Raw genomic sequence first — 25,509 nt, forward strand, 5'->3', positions numbered from 1 at the left:
ACTAGGGAAAGCTGCCATCCTTGGCCCAAAACCGGTAAGTATTTCTGATAGATATAATACTGAAGGGGACTGCCCATGCTTCCTCTGGTGGGAAAGAGCAAAGCTCTGCGTAAATGTAAGTGACTGTTACAGTGCCCACTAAATATCTGATTGTACCAGCCCAACTCAGGAGCAAGGAGCATCAGGAACAAAATTGGCTCTTACAAGCAGCACTAGAAAGCAATCCCACCAAGAAGCCACACTGAGAGGGGAGAAGAGGGAACTGGCCTGACAGGGCGTACTCCTGGCTGCCACACAGAAAAGAAAAAGGAATTCTTTCATGAGGAGTCAGAACTCTCTCCTTGGTACCACCTAGATCTTTCCTGAGCCTGCTGACTTGTTAGCCTTGGTAACATTAAAGGCACACTGCAAATTACTTGCTTTGAAATTTAGAAACAAATTTTATTTAAGATCTGAAATACAATTCCTAAAATATCAACTTCTCCAGAAAACCATGGCTACACAATAATGCATTGCCTCTATCATGTTAGAACGTGCATTAGACTCAAATACAAAAACCATGAAACAAACCACCATCCTTCAACAATTTGAGCAAAGATAGAATGCCTAAGGAACAACATAGATGGACTTGCAGAGGATGGGCTGTTTTACTTCAAGCACCATAAAAAAAAAAGAGCACAAATGCATGGGTTTTCGGGTATATACATTAAGTTGAACCTTTGGCACTAGGAATCAGGGCATTTTGTCACGTAGCATTAACACATATTAGAAAATTGTGTAGTGTCAAAGGGATAGAACCACCAGCATTCAAGCAATGTTGTCAACTAGGCAATAAAATGTTCTACTTAATTTTTCTTCTTTGTCTAATTACTGCATACACTGGTAGCAACTTTGAAATGAGAAAAGGAGCTTGTACTCCTTTTATTTTCTGTTTAAAACAAAACAGAAAACAAACTGAAACATAAGCCCTGTTATACGTTAACAATTTTAAAGAACATCAATTATACAAGAAAAAGACTAAGAACAAAAAGAGTGTTTACAGATACCAGACATAACAGTGAGTGGTCAGTAGACCCTCACAGGGCTTTGCGGTGGTACTCAGCCGAAGCCACTTTGTAATCACTGGCAGTAAACAGAGATGCAGCATTCTTTGCCAGATATTTTAGGAAATCATGCAAATAGCCCAACAATAATGCAAGGCTCTTCTCATCAAGGGGCGTATATGCCAACATTGCTCCGATTCTTACGAATAACCTCAGTAGGTGTGGCGCTCCATAAACCTGGGACATCGGTGCATCAGGGTGAGCCAAGAGGATTTCAGCATACTGGGGCCTCTCAAATTTGTAGAGCAGCTGAGTGCCCAACATCACGTTGAAATATTCTTTTATTCCTGCCACGACTTCATTAACCGCATATTCCTTATTATCAACATTTCCCTGCGATTTCTTGCAATCTGCATACTCTTCCAGAATGGCATCTACATTTTTCTTAGCAGGGAGTTGAAACAGCTGCTTCTGCCTGGTAACTAAGTCCCAGTCCTCAACAAGCCATGGTTTCAATTCTTCAGGAATCTTCACTTTAACTTCCATTCTATTCTTAAACACCTCCTCGCTTTCAACAGTGGGGTCTGCCCGGGCCCTTTTCTTCCGAGGAGGCTGAGGTGCTTCGCTGGTACTGCCACCATCTCCGTTTCCAGGAGTCTTCTGTTTGTTCTTTCTTGTCTTCCTCACAGATCCTGAAGGTGGGTTCTCCGCAGAGCGACCCCCCCACCTGCCTGGGAGAGCCGGTTCCAGATTCTTCTGCTGTGGACCAGCTGTCTTCTTTCCTGAGGAGGCCCCTCTCATCTTACTTCTCTGCATATTGCTTCTAGTTGGTTTTTTGAAGTTGTCTTCTTCTGCAGATTGTTGTCCACGAGTTTGAGAACCCTGCTTTCTGGAACTCATTCACCCCTGTTTTTATTCCAACCACTGTAATATATAAAGTATTTTACTTGGTTGTTTTCTATGGTGACCTTTAACACACTGTGCTTCATAAAGGCCCATCAAAGCACAACACATGCTACTCTCTTGGAATCTGGATTCCAAATCCTATTTCAGGACCATGTGGAAGTCACTTACTACCTCCTCCCTCTCTCTCTGTTCCTCACTACCACCCACTACTCTCATCCCACCCAATCACTCATCAGACCTGCCCATAAATGAGTTTTTTTTTTTGATGCCACTCCAAAGATACGAATATAATTTTAGAGAAAGAATTAAATGGGAAAGAAACTACAAAAGGCAGTGGAGTTGAAATTCAAGACTCTTGAACAGGAAAAATAACAAGATGAAAGAAATAAGAAAGAGTAATTTAGTTGACTAGAGGCAAAGTGAGTAACAGTGAAGGTTTTTGTAGAAGTCCAGGTAGGCCTGAACTAGGGTGATGACAGAGTCAAGAGAAACTGAATATAGAACTTGGTAAATGAAGGAGAGGGAAGAGTCAAAGGTGGCTCTGCAATTTTAAGCCTGGATAATTAATGAATTAATAAAAGCACTGATTTTTAATGGTTAGTTTGGAATCAGCAATAAAATCATAGGATATAGGTAATTTATCCATTTAGTTAGTCATCATACATTACTGCATATCTGCTTTGGGACAGGTACTATGCTAGGTGTTAGGGAGGGATTCAAATATCTAAAGTGACAATTATAAAACACCAAGGTTAGTACAATGATAGTTATAGGCACAGAATTTTGGGGGAGCAAACAAGAAATGGTACATGACACCACTTTCAGCAATAGCTTGTTGGAGAAGGTGATAAACTGGTGAGGGAGGAGTCAGTGATGACTCCCAGGTTTTGAGGATAGGTGATTAGGTCATTAGTATTATCATCAAATGAGACTGCATCTAGAGGAGGAAATGGATTAGAGAGGAAAGAAGTTGTTCAGTACTGGATCTAAGTGTAAGGTATGCAGTTAGCTATATGACTTTAAAGCTCAGGTGAGAGGTCAGAGCCAGAAATGGAGATCTGAGAGTAATCATCATACAGCTGGTAGCGGACACGGTGAGAGCCAAAAAATCATTTGTAGAAAATAGAGGAAGAAAAACTGAACCAAGTATGGAATTCTGGAAAAACTTAAGAAAGAATGATATTTAAGGGGTAAGCAGAGGGAGACCACGAATAAAACAAAAATGGTTAGAGCAGCCATAGGAGAAACAGGAGAATATTATTTTGGAAGACAAAGAAGCTGCGAGTTTCAAGAAGAGAAAGGGATAATCCATAGTGTAAAATGAAGCAGAGAGGGCTAGCAAGATAAAGTTAAAAAATAGTGTTCTATGATTCTTATGTTGTGACAGATGAAAAAATTCCTTTAACTTACACAATCCTCTTCCTTCTTTCCCTTCCAAGAACTCCTAGTGTTTTCCCAGATGGAATCTTATAGATCTTCTGGGATGATCTGGAAGGATGAGGTGGGAGAGACAACCTAGAAAGGAAAGCAGGTATCTGCAATGAAGATGAACTCTTGTGAAATAACATAGGAAAAAGAACAAAATTACCTAATTTATAAACATGTGGTTTACAATTGTGGTATCAGAGAAAATACATTAGTTCTGCTGTTAAACATACTTCTACTTCAATTAGGCTCTGCCATTTATGAGTTGTGACACCTTGGGCAAGATATGTAAGCTCTCTTAGCCTCTTTTTCTCATCTATGGAATGTGGCAAATTCCCCCTAGCCTTCAGAGATTCTTGTTAAGAATTTCATAAATACCATGTGGCTGAAGAGCCAGCATGGTACCTTGCAGGAATACCTGCACACGTAAACACGGATACAAAGATGTTTGTTGCAGTGGTGCTTGTGATACTGAAAAACTGGAAGGAAACACCTAAACATTTTTCAGTAGAGAAATGGTAATGTAAATTATTATGTATGCACACTATGGAAAAACATTCAAATGAATTAAAAGCAGAGATCCATGTACTGACACAGTAAAATGTTCAATATATTAGGTAAATAGGCAGGTTGCATAATACGTACGATAGGATCTTAAAGAGACAGACAGCACAGGTAGAAAAATAAACATCAATCTCAGTTCTTATGCAGTGTGTTCCAATTTCCGTATTTTAAACTGATGTGTGTAAATGCATAGGAAAGTAGATGGATCAATACCAGACTCTTAAAATTGGGGTAACCTCTGGGAAAGAACAAGGGATGATGGTAGACCAGCCTTAAATCAGGTTTCTCTGGTAACTACAACTTTCACTCACAGAAAAAGCCCTTCGGCCAATCTCTAGCTCTTAAGACAATGTGGGCAGGTGTTAGGGAAGCTCTAAGGGGGAAATAAGAGGTAAGAGATGCTAGAAAACTAGAGCCCGGAATCAGAGAAGCCAATTATTGGGAAGAGGCCTGGGTGCTAGCACTTTTTTAAGCAAACGACATCCTCTAATCTGAGCACAAATTAAAGGGCGAAGGTGATCCTCAGAGAGCATCAAAATCTGTGAATACAGACACTGACGCTGTGGAAATCAGAAACCTTCTAGCTAGAGGGATATGCAGACACATCCTGTGAAGGATCAGACAGTGGCTAGCCTGTCAGGGCATTATATTGTAAGCTATCATGCTTACAAAATAGTATCTCAAAAAAAAAAAAAAAACTGAGATTTTTTTTTTTTTTTTGTGAGTGGCACAGAGAGGACACAGTATCTGAGGATATCAGAGAATTCAGTTAAGTAATACAGTATAGGTGAAATCCAGAAAACCTACCTTGGGGGTTAATATAGTGCAGAGCTTCCACAAAACAAGGTGACAGTTAAAATACCAACTAAAGAAAGCAAGATGGCCCAGTGCCAACCAGTCTGTGTAAAACATACAGAAGTAGAACTAGGCTGGACAGGAAGTATTTTGGAAGTCATACTGGTCATCAGCAACTCCTTACTGAGGAGGAACTTGAGAATGACAGCTGAACCTACTGGATAGCCTTGATATTGACTGCATACATTCACGCAGAAGAAAACTACAAAAAGGAATTCTACCTGGTTCCCATTAAGCGGATGAGTTGTGTCATTCTCTAAAAATTCTTCTATCATTCATATAAAGGCCCACGTTGAATAAAATATCTGACATTTTACAGAAAAATACCTGCACCACGAGTCAAGGTTTGTGCTCAGAGTGACTAAAGCCAGGGCAGCAGCCTTTCTAAGAACTGCCTTAGTACCTTTATTTTCATCTGAGTATCCTACAGACCAAGCAAGTAACTAGTATTACCTGGGAGTCAGAAGCCAGACATCAAAGGAAGGGAAGATCCATCCTTCCCATGTCTGGTTCCTACTTGTAACAAATCCATAAAAGTTTATGGATAGCTTTAGTACAGTCACTGCTCTTTGTACCACTTTCCAGAAGCTTACACTGCTCCATGGATTGGTTGATAGATGTGCTGTGCACACTCTTCATTAAAAAATTCGGCACTATATATTGCTTTATTTTGAGCTGTTTAAAACTCTGAATCTGCCAGCTTCCGGCTTTATTGTTTACCGGCTTAGTATACCCGCTCTGCTCCAATCGTGCTTCCTCCCTTCTCCCTTATCTGAATACCACGAAAGTACCCTTTCCTCTTTAAATCTCCAGTAACTACTCTAGCCCACGTTTCTCTCCCATCTCAAGTACCATGTGAAGCTGACGTTAGTACTCCAGAGCTCAGTATTTAATTATCTAAATGTTTCATGTGTTAATTTTGCTTATAGAACTACACCATTAATCTCCACTTGTCATAGGTCTTATGTTATACATATCCCCCATCTTTTGCAACAGCACTTAGGTCCCTGGGGGATATACCATAGTGAATCAAAGGGAGGAGGTGATTCAACACGTGGGGAAAATGGAGGCACAAATTAGGGACAAGTCATTAAATATTTTTCCACTTGTTCCCTACGGGTCAGCTCTAGGGTAGGCCCAACATTGAGAAGATACATTCGCATGTTTCCCTTAGTTTCTACCTTTAATCTCTGTGTAAATACTTAGAGGTGAACTCATCTGGATATCAAATCTTAGGTCTTCCCTTTAAAAAAATTTGCTATTACAACTAATCATTTTCTCACGTTAGTAAGGTTATAATATGCATACATCTTGAGAGCTGTATGACATCCCATCAAATGTGCAGACCTTAATTTCCTTACCCATCCCGTCTCTGCAAACAGTGCGACTCCCCTCAATTTATCCTACAATAATCATTAAAACATTTGCCTTCATTTCATATTAAGATTCCCAGATGCAGATTTAGTAGGTCAAGAGGTAGTAACATTTAATACGTTGCCAAATTACCTCCCCCCAAAGCTGTATCAATTTCAAATCTCACAAGTAGTGTGCAAAAATGTCTATCACGCCTCATACTCTGGTAGGCACTGGCTATGACTATCCTCATTTAAAAAAAATATTTGTGACTTTGGTAAGAAAAATGGTTTTAGTTGTCCAGTTTATATCAGTGATGTTTACTGGCCATTTATATTTTAGCTCGTGTCCTTTGCCCATTCATCTTGAGTTGGTTTTTAGTGATTTTAACATTTGTAGGAGCTCTTTATATATACAATTGTCATTTTTTGCGCAAATAGTTCTCCTAGTGTGTTTTTATAGTGTATGGCGTTAAGATTTTTTTAATATGATGAAATATATAGTTTTCCCTTCCATTAAGATTAATTTTGATGTTTTATATTTTAATTCTTTAATCCACCCAGAAATTTTGTAAGTTATGAACTGAAAATCTGTATTCTTTTCTCCCAAGTAATTAATTTTGTGGCACCATTTATTAATCTTTCCTTTATATACCTATAAATACCAAAACATATAAAGATGTGGGCATTCTCCCTTTAGCACCTCCCCAATCCCAGAATGTGTATGCTTTCAAATCTTTTTATGTACACATTCACACAAAATCTTTGAAAGTAAATGTGTACCATATACATGTGACTATGTATGATGCACTTACTTAATTTGTCTTGACAAAAGTGAGATACATATTGCTCTGCACCTTTTCTCACTTTATCACGGGCATCTTTCTATGTCCACACACACCTAGCTCATTCTTTTTTTTGCTGAGAAAGATTCGCCCTGAGCTAACACCTGTGCCAATCTTCCTCTCTTTTGTATGTGGGTTGCCGCCACAGCATGGCTGCTGATGAGTGGTGTAGGTCCGTGCCCGGGAACCGAACCCAGGCTGCCGAAGCAGAGTGCACGAACTTAACCACTAGGCCACAGGGCCAGCCCCCTAGCTCATTCTTTTTAATATCCATATCATTCTATAATATGTATCATAATTTAACGAGTCCCATATTCATGAAAATTTAGGGTGTTTCCAATACTTCATTACAGAAATGCTGTAATAGACATCAGTGTATAGATATATTAGAGCATTAGGTAAGTATTTCTGGAGGATATATTGTCAGAAGTGGAACTGTTCAAAGGATTTGCTTATTTACAACTTTGATGAGATAGAGGCAAATTCAATTTGTAAAGAACAGCTTTAATTTGTACTCCCAGTAAAAAAGTAAAAATTCATTCACCCACACCTTCAGCAACACGGGATGAACATCTTTTTGAAAAAGATTTTTTTTTTTGCCAATCTAATATGTAATAATCTATTTTATTTGAATTTGTGATACTGAGCATCTTTTCATACATTCATATGTATCTTTTTCTTATATGAATATTTCTGTCCCCTTTTCTACTAGGTTGTTTGCTTCTTTTACTGATTTCTAATTATGAAATACTAAGTTTTTTCAGTATGTTGGAAATATTTTTTCCAAACTGTCATTTTTTTTCTAAGTGGGTCTGTATGTATATATATAAATATACATATCACACAGACGAATGTGCCAATCTTTTCCTTTGTCAACTTTGGCATTTATGTCATGCCTTGGGAAAATGCTCCTAAATCAATATTCTAAAAATGATTTCCTATATTATCTCTTGTATTTTTATAGCTTCTTCCAAATATATAAGTAAGTTTTCCTAATATTAATTATTAGAGTCCATCCTTTCCCCACTATTTGAAATGCTATTTTATAACATTCTAAATTTCTAGAGGTATATGGGTCTTTTAAGGTACTCTCTTCTCAATGATTTCTGATTGATTTTAAAAAGTATCACTGTTTCTAGGTCATCTGTTCTGTCAGTGATATGTCTGTTCTCACATCAGTATCACCTTGGTTTAATTATCATAGTTAAGACATAAATGTTGCCCTAAAATAACACTTGTAAATGGGTTCAAGGATGTTGGATGCAGTATTATTTGAAGTAGCAAAACACCGGAGTCAACCTAGAAGACCATCAATAGTGATTTGGCAAAAGAAAATGTGATATATCCATAATATGGAATATCAAACTAGTTAAGTAAAGGAATGCCACTTTGAAAGGAATCCAACAGAACTCTATGAATGGACATGAAGACATCCAAGACAATTTGTTGAATAAAAATAGCAAGTTGCAAAACAATGCCTATAGCGTGACACCAAATTTATGTAAAAGAAAACACAAAACAATATTTTATATATATCCAAATACATTTTTTAAACAGGTACATAGAGATCTAGGAGGAAATAGAACTGATAATAGTGGTTAACTCTGGGGAGGGTAAGAGAATTGGGGGTGGTGAGAAAAGGAAACCTGAGCCTACTCTGTAATATTTCAACTTTTTACATTACAAGGAGAATGTATTCACGTATCAATTATGTGACTAAAAATTTATATTAAAATACATATATTTAAAATTCACAATGATTTTCTGACTTATTCTTATCCACGAACCTCACACATAGCTGGACAGTTCAGTTAATTATCACTGTGTATCGTATCCTTTGTAGGCATACCATTCGGACTGGTTTCCCTCCTTCTAGGTTCTGCCCATCCTCAGAGGCTCAGGTCAAGGTTCTTTTCCTCCTTGAGGCTTTCTCCATTTCAGGCTACCCTGGCCTTTGCCTTCTCTGAGCTCCTATTGGCCCAACAGTCCACCTCCCTTCCTTTAGCCCTTAAATCATTCTCCAAATGGTCTCCTGTAAAGGGATTTTGTGCCTACCCATCTACTGCATCTTTTCCACCAGGGCAGTGCCCTCCTCTGCAACCTAGCTTTCAGAAGGGAGAAAAATAAGAAAAATATAGTGACTCCATGGGAAAATGAAGCTGTCAAGAGAGTGAAAACATTCCTTCATCTCCTCATGCAAGTGATGGACCATTCAGGAATGCAGACTCCAAATGCTAACACCTTTGTGTATGGGTGTTACAAATGAGTGTGAACAACATCTACAGTTTGTTGGAATAAACCTTTAAATGCACATACACCCTGTTAGTTACATTTACATCAATTCTCTCTCTTTTCGATCTTGGAACACTTCCTTTATGTTTAACAGACATTTTTGAGTCCGAGACAAAGAAGGAATGATATAAAAGCTGTTAGCAGACTGAATATGGTTATTATTTGCTAGTTAAAATTATAGCTCCTGGAAATTCCCTTATAAATAAATATGATCAATATACTCAAAATCTTTCTAGATTGTTAGGACAAGCCAGAAGTCATAATTTCAGAATTCAGTTCTAGTGGTAACTGCTGCTTCTGGAAAATCAGGAGAGAAACCAAAAGTATTATTATTTTTTTACAATTCCAAAAAGAAGTATCCACTGCTTTTAGAAGTGTAAGTGTGCATGTGTGTGTAAAACAGGATGTACCAGAAAGACTAATAGAGCCATAATTATTATTAAAGCAAACACAGTGCCAAGCACTGTCCTGGTACTTTACATATAATCCCCTTAACAATCCTATGAAGTAGGAACTATTATTATCTTTATTTTATATACCAGGAAATTCAGGGACAAAGTGTGTAAGCATCTTGCCCAGGATCACATAAGAAGTGGCAGAGCCAGGATTTAAATTCGGTAAGTCAGCATTTGCTCTTAACCACTAAATTATGCTGCATGTGAGATGCCACAAAGTGAGAAAAACACTATATGAATGTATGTAACTAACTATAGGGGATCAATTGCAGTATCTTTTATCAAGGAATTAAAAATTACACAACCCTCTGTTGTTCAGGCGCTTTCTATACTGGAAGCACCAATGGACTTAGCTCCATCCTCCCCTTAGAATTTAGAGTGCTTTCCCGGATAGGCGCTTATTTATCTTCAAAATATTTCTGGATAGTTAGGAATGTTGTGTGAAATTATCTTGTTTGAGAACTGAGGCCAGAAGGGAGGCACTTACCCAAGTTTCTGTAATCAGGGACGGTTCTGCAATCAGGATCAGATCTTCTGATCCCTACTATATAGCAAACTTAGCTTTTCTGATGATAGCCTAGAAGGTCAAACAAGGGGACAGGACAGGACATAAAATAAAAAGACATGAGATGATGGTTTTCTCTTCTATCAGTCAATACATTTTATCACACACAAAGGACAACAGAGCTGATAAATAATGTACAAGTGTTTCTTTTTCCTTTCTTGGGGTTATATTTTCAAATTTTTCGTACATTCATCCTGATTTTTGACAAAGTAATTTGTTTTTGCCTTTTTTTTACTTTTTATTGAGAATAACTTCAAATGGATAGAAATGTAAAGGGAATATTACAAACCTACCCAAATTTATCATCCAGCTTCAACAATTACCAACTGAAGGCCATTTTGTTTCATCTATAACCCCACCCACCGCTCCCCCCAACTCCGATTTTTTTTAAGTTCACTGAATAGCTGACTTTCTGTATTTTATTATGGAAAATTTCAAACACATACCAATAAAAACAGAATATAAGGAACCCCACATGCCCATCACTCAGCTTAAACGATTACTAACTTAGGGCCAATTTTGTTCCATCTATACCCCTCCCCACTTCCCCCTACCGCTGAGATTATTTTGAAGCAAATTCTAGTCATCAACGTATTTTGAAACCAATTCCAGATATTTTATGACTTAATCCGTAAATATTTTCATACATATTTCTACAAGATAAAGACTATTTGAAAACATAACCACAATATCATTATAACGTCTAAAAAATCGACATCAATTCCTTAAAAAAACATCAAATATCGAATCCGTCTTCAAATTTCCCCGACGCATCCTAAGCAGTTTTTTTTTTCCCACAGCTGGTGTGCTCGAATAAGGATCCAAACAAGGCCTACTTATTGCATGTGGTTCATCTCCAGCTCGCTCTCGTTCTCCATCTCTTTCTCCCCCTCCTCCTTTTTTTAAACTTTTCAATATGGAAAATTCCAATCCTCGCTATTTGAGGTAATTCCCAATTAGCAAATTATTTCATGAGTAAAGATTTATATGTCTCTCTTATATCTCTAATTTCTTCTAAAGAAGAAGTTGATGGGCAGGAAAAGCACTATAATGAACGAATTCACATAATTTATGTTTTTCCTCATTCTGTTACGCGGGTTTTTCTCTCCACAATCATGGTTAATATCTTTCGGAGCCAGGCTTCGTATTAAGTGCCTTATATACACGCATATACAGTACACGCCTCTGAGACACAGGTCTCTGAGGTAGATACTATTATTGTCACCATTTTACAAACATGGAAACCGAGACACAGAAAGAACAGGAGCCAGCCTAAGCTGGGCGTTGGCGAGTAGGAATTTGAATCCAGCTCTGCTCGATTGTGAAGCCATTAGTTAACCTTGTCTATATACACGACGATAAGAGGAAATCGTCAACCCTTTCTCCCCACCCCCACCCCGAAACCTGAAACGAGAATCCAGTTCTTTCCAGCAGCCGACGTGTGATCACTGCCGTCCCTCCAACCGCCATAGTAAAGCCAGGTTTCTCTGGCAACTGATATCCATAGGCAGACACGTCACCCTGGAGGCGGGCTTATGCCCTTCAGCCAATAACAATCGTCTCGTCTAAGTTTTAGAATGTTCCATTATCAAATGATTGGACGAGGCCCACCACGTCAGCAATGACACTCCGCCGCAGTAAAGGCAGGCGCTAGCAACCTGCTTCTTCACGGTTAAGGCTTAGGGCAAGCCAATCATCTTCCTCCTTTAGTGCGGGCTCTGGCCAATGACGTTCGCCCCCTTAGGTTCTGAGCCCGCCCTCCAAAAGCGCGACAGTCGTTGGGTCATAAGTCTATAGGGCAGGGTGTTCACGTGGCCTATTTTCACGACCCAGAGTTCCGCTTTGACCAGAGGTTTATTTTTTTTTTTATTTTTTTTTTCCTGCACGGAGGCATTATGGGTTTTTTTTTTTCCCCACTGGGAAAGGAAGTGTCTACGTGGCCTGCGGAAACGGGATGGGCGGAAATGAGCTAAGGTTCCCGCGAGTGGGGAAGCGCGAGGTCAAACGTGGGGCCACGCCCCCGAGCCTCGCGCAACTCTTGGAGGAAAAAAAAGGAAGAATGGGGGTTTTGACATGTGTATGAGTCGGGGTGGTGGGTGCTGCGGCCGCGTGGTGTGGGGGCTAGTGTATAGGTGCGCGGGCGAGCTTGCATGGCCTTGCGGTTGGAGTGTGTGCGCGCGCCAGTCCTCGTGGCGCTGCAGGTGGTGGGTGTGCGCAGGCGTGCGCCTCTAACGTTGGGCCCGGCGTGTGTCCGGCAGCTAGGGTATGCGTGCCTCAGTGCGTACGTGTGCGCGCGCTCTATATAGATGGCTCTATACTTTTGCATATGTTTGAAAATTGTTCTAATGAAAAGGAAAATAAAGTCAAGGCGACCGTAACAGAAATAAAGGGCCTTTGCTAGAAATATTTAGGTCTCCCCTAGCGATTTAATTTTAGACCCTAAAAATACACTTTCTTCCCACGTTTTTCTCCGTGCCAAAATCCTGTTTTAAACCATTGCCCTCCAGTGGTTAAGAGCCAAACCCTCCCATTCCCATATTAGCAATTCCAAAGAGCCGCTTCTTTCCTGTTGCCTGGAACCCCCCCCCCCAAGTTGCGTGCAATTCTCCTGGCACAAATATAATTTTATGCTGAGAATATCTATATACGACAGCCTTCCCCTATACTAGACACTCCGAATTTCTGTGGGGGCTGAAGCTCTCTTACCTTTTTGTCCTTAGCTCCAAGCACAGTGCCCTTCAGGCAAGTACGCACTCAGTTAATTTTCCAGAAAGTTCTCTGGGTGAGGTTTATACCTTTTGAGTCTGCCACTAGATGCCGCCAAATCCCAGCAAAGGATTGGCTGTTTGGTCCCTGGAATTATGGGATTTTGTCCCCCCCTCTTTCTGATTTGCTGGACTCTTCAAACAATCCATAGGGATCATGTATATCTATCTTTGCTAGGGAAAAATGAAATTAACTTCTCGAAATACCCCTACCAGGCAGAGGCGTATGGGCAGAGAATCAAATGTTTTTCCTTATTTTCTTCTTTAAAAAAAAAAATCCCCCCTCCATCCCTCTTTTCTTCCTTCCTTGCCTTTTTTGGGGGGTCAGAATTCATTAATTACCCCAGACACTGCTGCTGATGAAGATTGTAACCCTTTCTGTGCACCTTTTCAAATGCTCACCATCTCCCCCAATGGAAAATATAGGTAGCTGTTTAGTCAGTAAAGACACATAAGAACTTGGACCCTGATATTGAAAACTGATCTTTTCCTCTTGAAATTTTAATTAGGTATGCGTGTTCGCACCCTATTTTCTATAGTGGTATTGCTAAACTTTATTATGTCTCTGGAGTCAGAGACCTAATTTTAAACCCCATTCCACCACTTACTAGCTCTGAGACCCTGGATTTATGTTTTGTGATTCTTAGTTTTTTGCATGCTTTCTATATTTTAGATGTGTGATATCCTTCACATGGGTATTCTTTTATTCCTCACAAAATCCTTATTAGGAGTACTAATATATCAAAATCAAAAAACAAAAATTATACCTCTTTCAGTTATCAATCATATACATGAGTGTGTGTGTGCACACATACACAGGGGAGGGGGGTAGAATTTAGAGGAGTTCTCAAAGTGTGTTTCCCAGACACACCATTAACACCATTATTATCTTTTGAAAAGTTGTCAGAAATTTAGATTCTCAGGCCTCACCTCAAACCTAGTGAATCAGAAATTCTAGGAGTAGAGTTTGGCTATCTGTGTTATAACAAACTGTGTTGGTGATTCCAATGCGCACTGAAGTTAAAACCACTGCTTTGGAGGGTGGAAATATGATGCTTATTTTTGTACACTCCACTAGAGGGTGCTACAGAATGTAAAGCAAAATTATTTTTTTTTATTGAGACACCCTACATATTATCAGTCCCCTTTTACAGATTAAAAACTAATGTGTAAAGGTGTCAAATTGTTTTCCCAGTGCATACAAAAAGTATGGGAACCAGGATTTGAACTTTACCTGCCTCTGGAGCCCAAGCCCTTGACAATACTCTGTTGTTCAGCCATAATAGCTTGTCTTTCTGGGCCTCAGACTACATTACAGATACCTTGTTTCCTGCTTTGGCTAATGTTGACTACAGCGTCAAGAAGAAGGCAGGAAAGCAAACCAAATGAATGGAAATATTTTGATGATTTTGTGCCCTTCCTAATCTCCATTCTATAATAAGATATCACATAAAAGTTCATAAGTGTTTCCCTTCTTGCTTTTATGTTTCCCAAATGCTCTCCACTCTGCAGTTATCTTTTTGACTTTATGTCTGAACCTCTCCTATGTGTGAGGAAGGAATCAGGGGGGTGAGGAAACACAGTTGCTGAAAGCCTATTATGGGCCACATACTCTATATAGCTCTCTACCCATTAATCCCAAGAATAGGTCTGTAAATTAGGTGATGCTTATCATCATTTTATACACGGTGAAAGTGAGTTCTAGAGACTATAATTATTTTTCTTTTGTCATGTATGTTGTAAGTAGCGGAGCCTGGGTAATTCCTGGTATATCCAACCCTACTATCCTGCTAAACTATCTACTGCTAGGTTTTGAATCTGGTTTAGTTACTATTAATGTGACTTTCAACAAGTTCTTTAACTTTTCTGAGCCTTAGTTTCACCATATATTAAATGGGAGCAATTATTCCTGCTTCATAATCTTAGAGCTGCACTATCTAATATGGTAGCCACTAGACACATATTGCTATTTAAATTAAGTAAAATTAAAAATTCAGTTCCTCAGTTGCACTAACCACATTTCAAGGGCTCAATAGCTACTTACAGCTAGTATTAGTATCATATTAGATACCAACAGATACAGAACATTCTCACCATCACAGTAAGTTCCAGTGGACAGTGCTGATTTAGAGTATATAAGGTATGTAAAAGGGCATAGCATAGTGTATATTTCATAGCAGGTGCCCAAGAGAAGTGATTTTCTCTGCTCTTTCAGCATCAGAGCTAGAGGTGTTCTCCTGTTTTATTGATGGGGTCAGGAAAGGGTAGTAACTTACCCAACATACTATAACAGGGTATGTGTCTGGCATTGGGACCCACATCTCCTGACTCTTGCTCCAATATTCTGTCAAGTAAACCCATCCTTATGCTCTACTGGGTGAAGTCTCAGGGCCAACGGTGTGAATAATGTGAATTAACTTTGGATTAGGAGAGTAGCAGAAAAAGACATAGTAACTGAATGCCTTCTATGTGCCAGGCAGCACCATGCTCAGCACTTTACATCTTTTATCTTAGTGAATCCTCACTGAAGTCCAGAGAAGTTAAGTACTCACGCCAACTTGCCAGTGAGTAAATGGCAGAGCAAAGATTCAGACTTCTCTCTGACTCCAAAGCCCTGTTTTTTCCCATTATGCCATGCTACCCTCTCAAATGTGAATACTCTCTTGCCCCTTCCACTTACTAGTGGGAGAAAGCTTCAGCAGATTCCTGACTCTTAGTGGGTTCTCAGAACATACAAGTTACTCTTCTCCATCTCGGATTTACAGTTGAACCATTGTCTTCGTAATCGATTTCAACTGGAAGAGAAAGATAGTTTAGGTCAATGTTTGTTTGGCTTAAAGGCTCAAGGCCAGACAGAGACTATTTATGGTCCCAGCCTTCACAGAACACCAAGATCTCCATGTTAATTTTCAAGGCCATTATTTGCTCATACAATACCTTTGTGCTAATTAGAAACATGCTACCTGGGGGCAGAAAAATTGCAGAGAAGTGTTCACTTCAGTGGAAAATGAGAAAAATACTTTTCTTTCTCAAGGATGTTGAAGCCTTCGCAGGGCAGCTGAAGAATGAATTTTAGCTTCCACTTGTTCCCTCTCAATGGGATACCCTTGTGCAGGGTGCAACCTGCCTTGCCCAACAGTATTTGCTGGCCTTGCTTGTTTTACCTCGTGGCTAAGAGTCTTCCTAGGTCTGGTAGGTAGTGGCCAGTCTATTCTGGAGGGTGGAGAGAGACACCAGTGTCCTCTCATGGCTTCTGCGTGGTAGATGAAATTGGTTCATTCTAAGGTTAATTTGATATTTTTTTCATTTGATTCTGACTAGCTTATTGAATGATTTTTTAAAAGAATGTTTGGCTAATTTAAAAGTGAAAAAAAAAACCCTGATATTTCAAGTCTAAGCAAAATGGTATTTCTTTAATAACAGTGAGTGTTTTTCTTTAATAACAGTGTTTTTCTATCTATTTATACCTGCCTCATTCCATAGGGATTTCATGAAACTAGTTCAACAAATTAGTCTGGATCAGTCTAGTTTGCTAACCCATGACAGACAGGGCAAATGATGAAAATAGTGATGGGAAAGTTTTATCCTTTTAGAGATATCTGTTCTCTTCTAGATCCTCTCTCCTCCTGTAATCAACCTCCCCCTGCCCTGACTGACCCATCCATTTGACAAAAAGGGGTTACTTCAAATGACTAAGAACCTGAATCTAATCAATGTAGTCCTTGGGTGACCTTGAGGGTGCTGGACTTGCACATAATCCCTTGATTTCCCGTTCCTGAGTCAGTAGTTTAGCATACAATTTACCAAAATTTGTGATTTTGTGAACCACAGATTTCACTTGGAATGATCATTTCAGGTCATCAGTGTTACAAATCAACCAACAGAGATGAGGCCTGATTTCCACCAGTGTATGCTGACTCCTACAATCTGATCATTGCCTTGAGCCAGTTTTCCAGAGATAGCCGTTTATGCTTATAACTTGCCCCTACAGTCCCTATTTTACTGGGATTGATAAAAGCTATGTCTTTCAAAATTTCCACTGTCATATTATTAAAGAGGACAAACTAGTAGTCCTTCAAGTTCTGCATCTAAATTGTTGAAGCTTAATGATGGATACATGGGGTTCCTTATACTATTCTTCCTACTTTTGTGTTTTTTTTGAAGCTTTCTGTAATAAAACATTTTAAAAAGACAAAAAAAAAAATCCATTAAAAGTGCTTCATCAGTCCTGGGGAGGAGAACACACATGGTTTTCTTTTTAGAAGAGTACTTATTAACCAAGGGATTGGGTAGAATATACACCCCTTTAGTGGGGATGTACCATGTAAAAATCTGTGGAGGGGGGTGTTTTATTTTTCTGTAATTTAGTTGAATTTATTCTACTTAAGTTTTCTTTTTTTATTGAAGTATAATTGAAATACAATATTATGTTAGTTTCAGGTTTACAACATAGTGATTGAATGTTTTTTTTTTTTTTGTGAGGAGGACCAGCCCTAAGCTAACATCCAATGCCAATCCTCCTCCTTTTTGCTGAGGAAGACTGTCCCTGGGCTAACATCTGTGCCCATCTTCCTCTACTTTATGTGGGACGCCGCCACAGCATAGCTTAACAAGCAGTGCGTCAGTGCGCGCCTGGGATCCAAACCAGTGAACCCCAGGCCGCCGCAGCGGAGCACGCGCACCTAACCGCTTGTGCCACCGGGCCGGCCCCTTGAATACTTTTATACATTATGAAATGATCACAATATGTCTAGTTATCATCTGTCACCATACAAACTTATTACAATATTATTGACCGCATTCCCTATGTTGTACATTACATCCCCAAGACTTGTTTATTTTATTTATTTTTATTTATTTATTTTTTGTGAGGAAGATCAGCCCTGAGCTAACATCCGTGCTAATCCTCCTCTTTTTGCTGAGGAAGACCTGCTCTGAGCTAACATCTATTGCCAATCCTCCTCCTTTTTTTTTTCCCCTAGAAGCCCTGGTAGATAGTTGTATGTCATAGTTGCACATCCTTCTAGTTGCTGTATGTGGGACGCGGCCTCAGCATGGCTGGAGAAGCAGTGTGTCAGTGCGCGCCCGGGATCCAAACCCAGGCAGTCAGTAGTGGAGTGCACGCACTTAATCGCTAAGCCACGGGCCTGGCCCATAGACTTGTTTATTTTATAACTGGAAGTTTGTACCTCTTAATCTCTTTCACCTATTTTGCCCTTCCCTCCATCCTCCTCCCCTCTGGCGACCACTAGTTTGTTCTTTGTGTCTATGAGTTTGTTTCTGTTTTGTTTTGTTTATTTGTTTTGTTTTTTAGATTCCACATATAAGCAAAATCATACAGTATTTGTCTTTCTTTGTCTGACATTTCACTTAGCATAATACCGTCTAGGTCCATTCATGTTGTTGCAAATGGCAAAATTTCATTCTTTTTTATAGATGAGTAATATTCCATCTTATCTTCTTTATCCATTCATCTATTGATGGACATTTAGGTTGGTTCCATATCTTGGCTATTGTAAATAATGCTGCAGTGAACATAGGAAAGCATATATCTCTTCGAATTAGTGTTTTCGTTTTCTTTAGATGTATACCCAGAAGTGGAATAACTGGATCATATGGTATTTCTATTTTTAATTTTTTGAGGAACCTCCATACTGTTTTCCATAGTGGCTGCACCAATTTACATTCCCACCAACAGTGCATAAGGGGTCCCTTTTCTCTACATCCTGGGAGTGGGGTATTTTAGATTGAAAAAGCCTCAATGCCAGAAATTCTGATAAGGTCTCCTTGAAGAGGAATCTCCTCTGGCTCGCAGTCCCCCTCCACCAGACCCCTAAAGAAGAGTTGCTGTAATGAGCCACTGTTAGTGAAAGAAGTGTATCATATCCCTCGGGCATTTGGGGGTGGAGGGAGTTTGAAAACCAAGGAAACAGGTCTCAGCTAATTGGTGAAAACTGTTAGCCAGCAGACAGAGAAACAGGCAAAGGGAACCTTGGGGCAAGAGATAGCTAGTAGTGTAACAGGGCTTCATTCTTACCCCAGGTGAGTGCTGGAGAGGGCAAAGCTGCTAAGGAAGGAGGAGACCAGAGAGCAGAATATGTGGCAAAGAGGCCCTCACTTGGGATCTCAAAGGATATTCTTTGAAGACTCCAGGCCCTATCTGATTAGCAGGATTTGAAACAGTGGAAAAGCCCTCTGAAGGCAAAGATTACACACACGCACACACACACACACACACGAGTCCAAGGACCTAGAACCTGTCCCTTCAGCTTGGAAAGGCAGGCTCCGTAAAGTATACGTTGAAAACTGTATGGTTTGGTTATTTTTTGTTGTGTTTTTACTATGTGACTGAGCAAACGAGGGTGTTGATACACTGCTGGGAGTGAGAAGATGAAGTTGGAGAGGTGGGGCATTGTTTAGGGTGTGGAGCCCTAGGAGGACATGTTCTTTCAAGGCCCTGAGGTTGAGGGAACATGATTAGAATGTGGGTACAGAGAAGAGAGCAAGGGCAGTTCCTGAAAGGTACAAAGCTGAGATTCGCCCAGCTGCTCTCAGGCCAGAGTTGTGGGTGGGACGTCAGTGAGACCCAGGCGGGTGCAGCCAGCTTTCAATAGAGCTGGTCTGTGAAACTTGGCTGAGAGGACAGAGGAAGATTGATGTTTGCTCCAGAGTGGGGCTGTCAGCTGTGCTCACCGCCTCACCATGGTCCCAGCTGTAAACAAAAGTCCTGGCCCTTCATGGCACTGCAGAGCAGTCCAGGCTGGCGTAAGTCTCTGAGGACAGCTAGACCATTTTCTCATGCTGGCTGACAACCAGAAGACAGAAGAAACAATAGAAGGTGGTGGTGGTGGGAGGGGGGCAGGATTGGAAGAGGGTGAGAAGCAGTGACCGTGGGAAGGAGCTGTTGATTCCAAATCTTGGGTCTTTGGATGCAAGTTGCAGAAATCTTTCAGGGAAGGCAGACCCCTTTCCATGTCAGCTTCACAAATAATAGTGAATTACTAAAGGAGGCCTGTAGGGACTTTAGTGCCCCATTCATTCATTCATTGAGTACCATATGTGCCCATCACTGTGCTAGGTACCCTAGATGATGCCAAAGTAATAGAAGATAGTTCATGAAGTCAAGGAGCTTACAAGGAGCTCAGGGATATGTGTAAAGTTAAGTACAGTACTAAATAGTGTATCTTTAAATGTGAAGTGGCAAGCATGGATAGTTTAGAAGCAAGTGAAGGCATATCTGGCCATGATCAGAGAAGGTGGGATTTGAGAGGGCCTTAGAAAGATAGACACGATTTGGCTAGAAGGAAATGGCACTTGGCATTTCAGGTTGCGACCAAGGCATTAGCAAAGATGAGGACTACTTTGACTAAAGCAGAAGGTTACTGGACCGAAGACTGTCTTCAACTCTTCACTGCCTCAAACTCCTCAGCATGGCTGACCCAGCCTTCAAGTCTCACTTGAAATGTCATTTCCTCAGGGAGGCCTTCCCTGATCTCCAGGACCAGGTTAAGTACCTTTGCTTTATGTTCCTCTAGAACACTGCCATTTTCACCTGATGACCTACTCTTGTCTCCCTACAATTTGTTCTCCACACCTCACTCAGAACGTTATTTGCAAAATGCAAATCTCTTACATCACTGCCCTCTTTAAAACTCTCCTACCCCTAACCCCTCTGTTCTTTTTTGCCTCCCTTTATGTCTTTCCTCCTTCCCTCCCTCTTACTTTTCCTTCAGGTCATATCTTAAATGTCTCTGTCTCAGGGAAGCCTTCCATGACATCGCCTCCCCCAACTTCTACCGCAACTAGGTCAAGTCCCCCCTTATATATTTCCATAATACTTCCACGTTTCCCCCATTTTACTATTCTCCAACAACTTAGCCAAAATTTGTGTCCCCTGCCAGAATATAAGCCCTCTGAGGACAGGGCCTATGTTTCCTCTTCACTGTGTTGCCTTTGTATTTAATACAGTGCCCAACATATTGTGGTAGGTGCTCCACAAAAATCTGTAAATGAATCCAAGGGAGATGAGGCAATATTGACAGGCGAAAGCCAGCCTGAAGAGATTGTTCTTACATCTATGTGCAAAGGGAGACCTTTAAAAGTTTTTGATTACAGGACGAAGAAATCATTAGACAATACTGACTTTTGAAAAAACAATGCAAACAAAACCCAGAGAACTCCAATCTCAACTTACCCCAAACTTTAGCTTCCCAATTATCTTATGGACTCATGTGTTCTCCTTACCTGTTCTCCCACCACTCCCTCCTCTAAATACACAAGAAAACTTACACATTGGTCCTTCCAACCAGAGAGATTTGGCAGTAGGGCCAAGTGCAGTTACTTCCACACATGCAGTTGTTCATTCGGCTGGCATTTGTTGCCCACCTCCATTGTTTCAAGCACTGTGCTCTTAGCTACGGACGAAGAAGACCTTATTCCTACCTTAATGAAGTTCACAACTGAGTGAACCACTCGTACTGATCACTCACTTGATAGCTTCAAATTTCTGGTGAGGGGCTTTGCCTTACCTGAGCTCAATTAGGGAGACTTTTCAGGGCACTAAGAGCCTACAAAGGACCTCAATCTCAAGGGTAGGTACTCTGTAAAACTGGGGATTCAGTGAGACTCAGAGAATGGATGCTTATGCCAGTCCACACTAGACTTTTACCCTCCCACGAGGAGGCTAAATAGCAGGGTGGAGAATGTCTGGAAGGACATTCAGGCAGTAGCCATTCCTTAACCTTGTGAGGCAGAGCTTAATAAGGCAAATAGGCCTCTAAGGTGCACCCCTTGAGTAAAGCAGAGTGGAAGAACTCAAGGAATGACAAGAAAAGGAATTAGATTTCCCAATAAAAATTGAGGAGTTGTCCTGCCCCCTGAGGGGGGTAGGGCTGAAACAAAAATGTGACTCCAAGAAACCTTCCAAAGACAATCAGAAAGCACCCACTCCCACCCTGGGGTAGATATTAATCCAGGGGATGGTTTCTTTTTATCTTAGATTCAGTTCCCAGGTGGTTAGGAAGATAACAAATGAGGATGTCAGAGAGATAGTGCACCCCTACCCCCACCCCAAGGAAGGGTAAAGGGAAGAAATGCGTATTGTTTTGTGGTGGCAGTCCTAACTGATTATCTCTTGGTTGAGGGATAACATCAAACATAGTATCAGTGATGCTTTGAAGATATATTAATTAGTTTTGACCCTCTCCCTCTCCCTTGAATCCCTTACCGCAAACATGAATCCACCCCAAGAATATCAGGGAGAGTGAGTACATAAGTAGCAGAAGGACATGAATGAGATTAATTTCTATGATTTATTGCTCTACTGTGTTAGGTGGCCTTGGGTGAAGAGGGTTCATACACCTGGAATTTGAAATCCTAAGAGATGGGACAGGAAGGGTTAACTCCAAAATCAATGGAGTATATTTTATAGAAGGATAACAATGTATTAATGAGGAACTATACTGTGTCCTTCCTTAAAGGACCAACCTGAAGCTTAGGCCAATCAAACGCTGACAACAGGTTATGTTTCTATTAGGGAAAGGCTAAAAGAAGTATAACTCTAAAGGATTCACAAGTAAATTCACAAAGGATCCCTGGAAAAGGACACCCTGAATTTGTAGAATCTGGAGCTTGGCATGACCATTTTACACCTGTAATATCATAACTGTTGCCAAGATTTGTGCTATCCTCTTTCTATGGGGACTGTGGGCATCTAATATGGGTATCAGCCAACAGATTAACATGGCAGAGGTTGGGGACTGAATGGTCATCACAGGGACAGTTTCCTAGCTACAGATTAGTTTTAGCCTTCAATCTGCCACAGTGTACATGTCAGAGTAGTCTCAGAAGTGAGCCTCTGAAACTAATAAATTATGACACACTTTGGTCCTTCACTTTCTATTCCATTATTTCCCTTCACAGCTTCAAGTAAGTTGAAAAAAAAAAGGGAGTTAAACCTCACCTATGGCCTGTACTTTGCCCAGTCAGGCCCTTGGTGTCCCCATGTTGTCAGATGAGCCAACCAGTCTAAATGATCTGGGAAGGCCCTTCCAGCTCTGTTGTGCCAGGTTTTAGAATTCTAAGACATTGTGATCTGTTGACCCAGTTGCCTTATGGGAAATCCCATGAGAGATTAATTTTCTAAAAGAGCCAATTGTTTGTTTCTCTGTGTGGGAATAGTGGTAAATGCAGTCAAGATAGTAAATGTGCTGCTGTGACTGAAGTCCCAAGCATTCTTGCCCTTCTGATGGTCAGGGCTGTCTTTATAATAATGATTCTCACTGCCTGAAGTAGTTAGGGATTGGTGTTAAACTGAGGACTGATAAGGCTGAGATCAGTCAGCAAGGCATTGTTAGTAAGTGTAAGGGGAAGGAGGCTGGTAAGTATTCAGGACTTTCATAGGGTGATAATTTGAAGAGAAGCTTAGAATCAGAAAGATGCCCAATTGTTAGATTCCTTTGTCATGACTGCCCTTCATTTTGGCCTATTCTCACAAACTGAAGTCTTTCTATACTATTATCCAAATAATACAGTTGTAACACCCTTTGACCTGTTAAATGGATTACCTGTGAAAGTTGAAGATGATGCAGTTTTGTTTTTCAGATTTTTTAAAGCAGCAGTAAACTCTCTCCTTGCCCCTCCCCACACTCCTACCCCAAACAAAATATTATGGTGAAATAAATACATCAGCTGAAAGTAGAGTTACTCTGACTGAAATGTCTGTATAGTGGGGTTGGGGGGGGTGGCTGCCTGTTCTAGGACTCCTTGAGGTTGACTTTGAAAATCCCTTGCCCGGGAGTTAAGGCATTGAACTGAGAAATAGAAGACCCGGGTTTTGGTTTTGCCACTGTCACTAACTAGTAGTGAGACTTGGGTGAGTCGCTTGGCCTCTCTGAGTCTCATTTTCTCATCTCTTGCATGGGTACATGGTTATTTTACCTCAAAGGTATGCTTTGAGGATGACATGCCACTTAAGTGCTTTGAAGAGGATAAGAATACAAGGCTGCTTGTTACCTTGATAACATAGTCCTTCATGACACTACTCTTGCAAAGTAAGTATAGTTGATGAGAACTAATGCTACAATTGGCTGATTGAAAAAAATTTTTTGAAGAACTACAGTGCTCAGTACTTTAAAAAAGTTATCTAGCAAACACTAATTCATTTCATGCTATGAACTTGGTATGGGGAATTCAAAGATACATATATTATATTCCTTGACCTCAAACTCACATTTATGTGTGAGGAAACAGATAAAAGAACGCTATCTAATCTTCCAAATACAAGTATAGCGCTATGTACAGGGTGTTGCTGGAAAACTCAAATCTGTCTGGATGTTGGGGTGACAAGAGTTTGAGAAGGCTTCACAGAACATTTGATATCTGGTTACAGTCTTGACAGCTGAGTAGGGGAACCTCAGGTGGAAGAGGTCAGAGGAGGGCATTTAAAGGCTGGGGAACAGCATGTGCAAAGGCACAGAGCTTCAGAGGGGTTGAGTTACTGGGTTCAGGAATCTTTGGGTGGATCAACATGGCCAAATGTGAGGTGCATTTAGGGGAGCTAGGAGAGTAATTAGAGAAGAGGCTGGAGGCACTGGCAGGGGCCAGACCAGAAAAATCTCTTAGAGGTCAATTTAAGGAATATGGACTTTTTCCTGAAGACAATAGGGAGCTATTGAAGGATTCAAAGCAAGGAAGTATCATAGAAAGATTTATGTTTTAGAAAGGTCAAATTGGCAATAGTGTGGAGGATAGGAAATGACACTGGAATTAAAAGCTAAACCAAGATGAGGTCAGGGAGGGTAGAGAAAGAGGAACAGATTTCAGAAATATTTGAAAGGTAGACTCAACAGGACTTGGTGACTGATTTGATCTGGGAGCTGTAGAAGGAGTTGTCAAGGATGACTCCCAGGTTTCTGGCTTAGCCGACTGGGTAGGTGAAAGTGCCACTCAAGATTGGGAAGATTGGAGAAGGGGGTGGAAGAGGAAGTTTGAAGGAGATTGTGAATTGTTTGGCTCTAGACATGTTGAGTTTGAGGTACTTGTGGGATATCCTGGTGGAAACTTTCAACAGAGAATTGGAAAATAGAACTAAAGCTGTGAAGAGTCTGAACTGAAGGTAGAAATTTGGGACTCATTGGCCTACAGGTTATCACAGCCGTGGAAATAGTTGAGAACAGCCAAGCAGTAGGTATGCAGCGAGGAGAGGTGAAAGCCAAAGAGGAAATCCTGGAGAATAAGTATACCAAGAAGCACTGGCCAGAGGGGTGAGAGAAAAAAACTGGAGAATGAAAGCCAAGGGAGAAGAGAATTTCAAAGAAGGCGTGACAACTCTGACAAATGTTACAGGAAGTCATGAAAAGTTAAGACAGAAAAGTGTTGACTTGATATAGCAATAAAGAAGGCAGTGTGAGGAACATGGAAAAAGCATTTTCGGGAGGGAGAT

At 40.5% G+C, this 25,509-nt stretch overlaps 1 protein-coding gene across 2 annotated transcripts; it reads right to left on the bottom strand.

Moving 5' to 3' along the window:
- Positions 1–416: 416 nt before the first annotated feature.
- Positions 417–11,799, bottom strand: MORF4L2 (mortality factor 4 like 2). Of its 2 annotated transcripts, none has more exons than XM_058536418.1 (4): positions 11,707–11,799; positions 10,225–10,314; positions 3,360–3,464; positions 417–1,967 (listed from the first exon to the last, which is right to left on the bottom strand). In XM_058536418.1, the coding sequence occupies exon 4, from the start codon at positions 1,941–1,943 to the stop codon at positions 1,077–1,079; it is 867 nt and encodes a 288-aa protein (XP_058392401.1). In that variant the 5' UTR covers positions 1,944–1,967; positions 3,360–3,464; positions 10,225–10,314; positions 11,707–11,799; the 3' UTR covers positions 417–1,076. The 2 variants fall into 2 exon arrangements, with proteins under 2 accessions (XP_058392401.1, XP_058392402.1); XM_058536419.1 differs by having other exon boundaries at positions 3,360–3,484.
- Between the last annotated feature and the right edge of the window lie 13,710 nt (positions 11,800–25,509).

The sequence above is a fragment of the Diceros bicornis genome, chromosome X, assembly GCF_020826845.1.
Source record: "Diceros bicornis minor isolate mBicDic1 chromosome X, mDicBic1.mat.cur, whole genome shotgun sequence".
Lineage (NCBI taxonomy): Eukaryota > Metazoa > Chordata > Mammalia > Perissodactyla > Rhinocerotidae > Diceros > Diceros bicornis.

Coding starts and splice junctions, on each gene's coding strand:
- MORF4L2 (XM_058536418.1), bottom strand. CDS start 1,943: ATGAGTTCCAGAAAGCAGGGTTCTCAAACTCGTGGACAACAATCTGCA.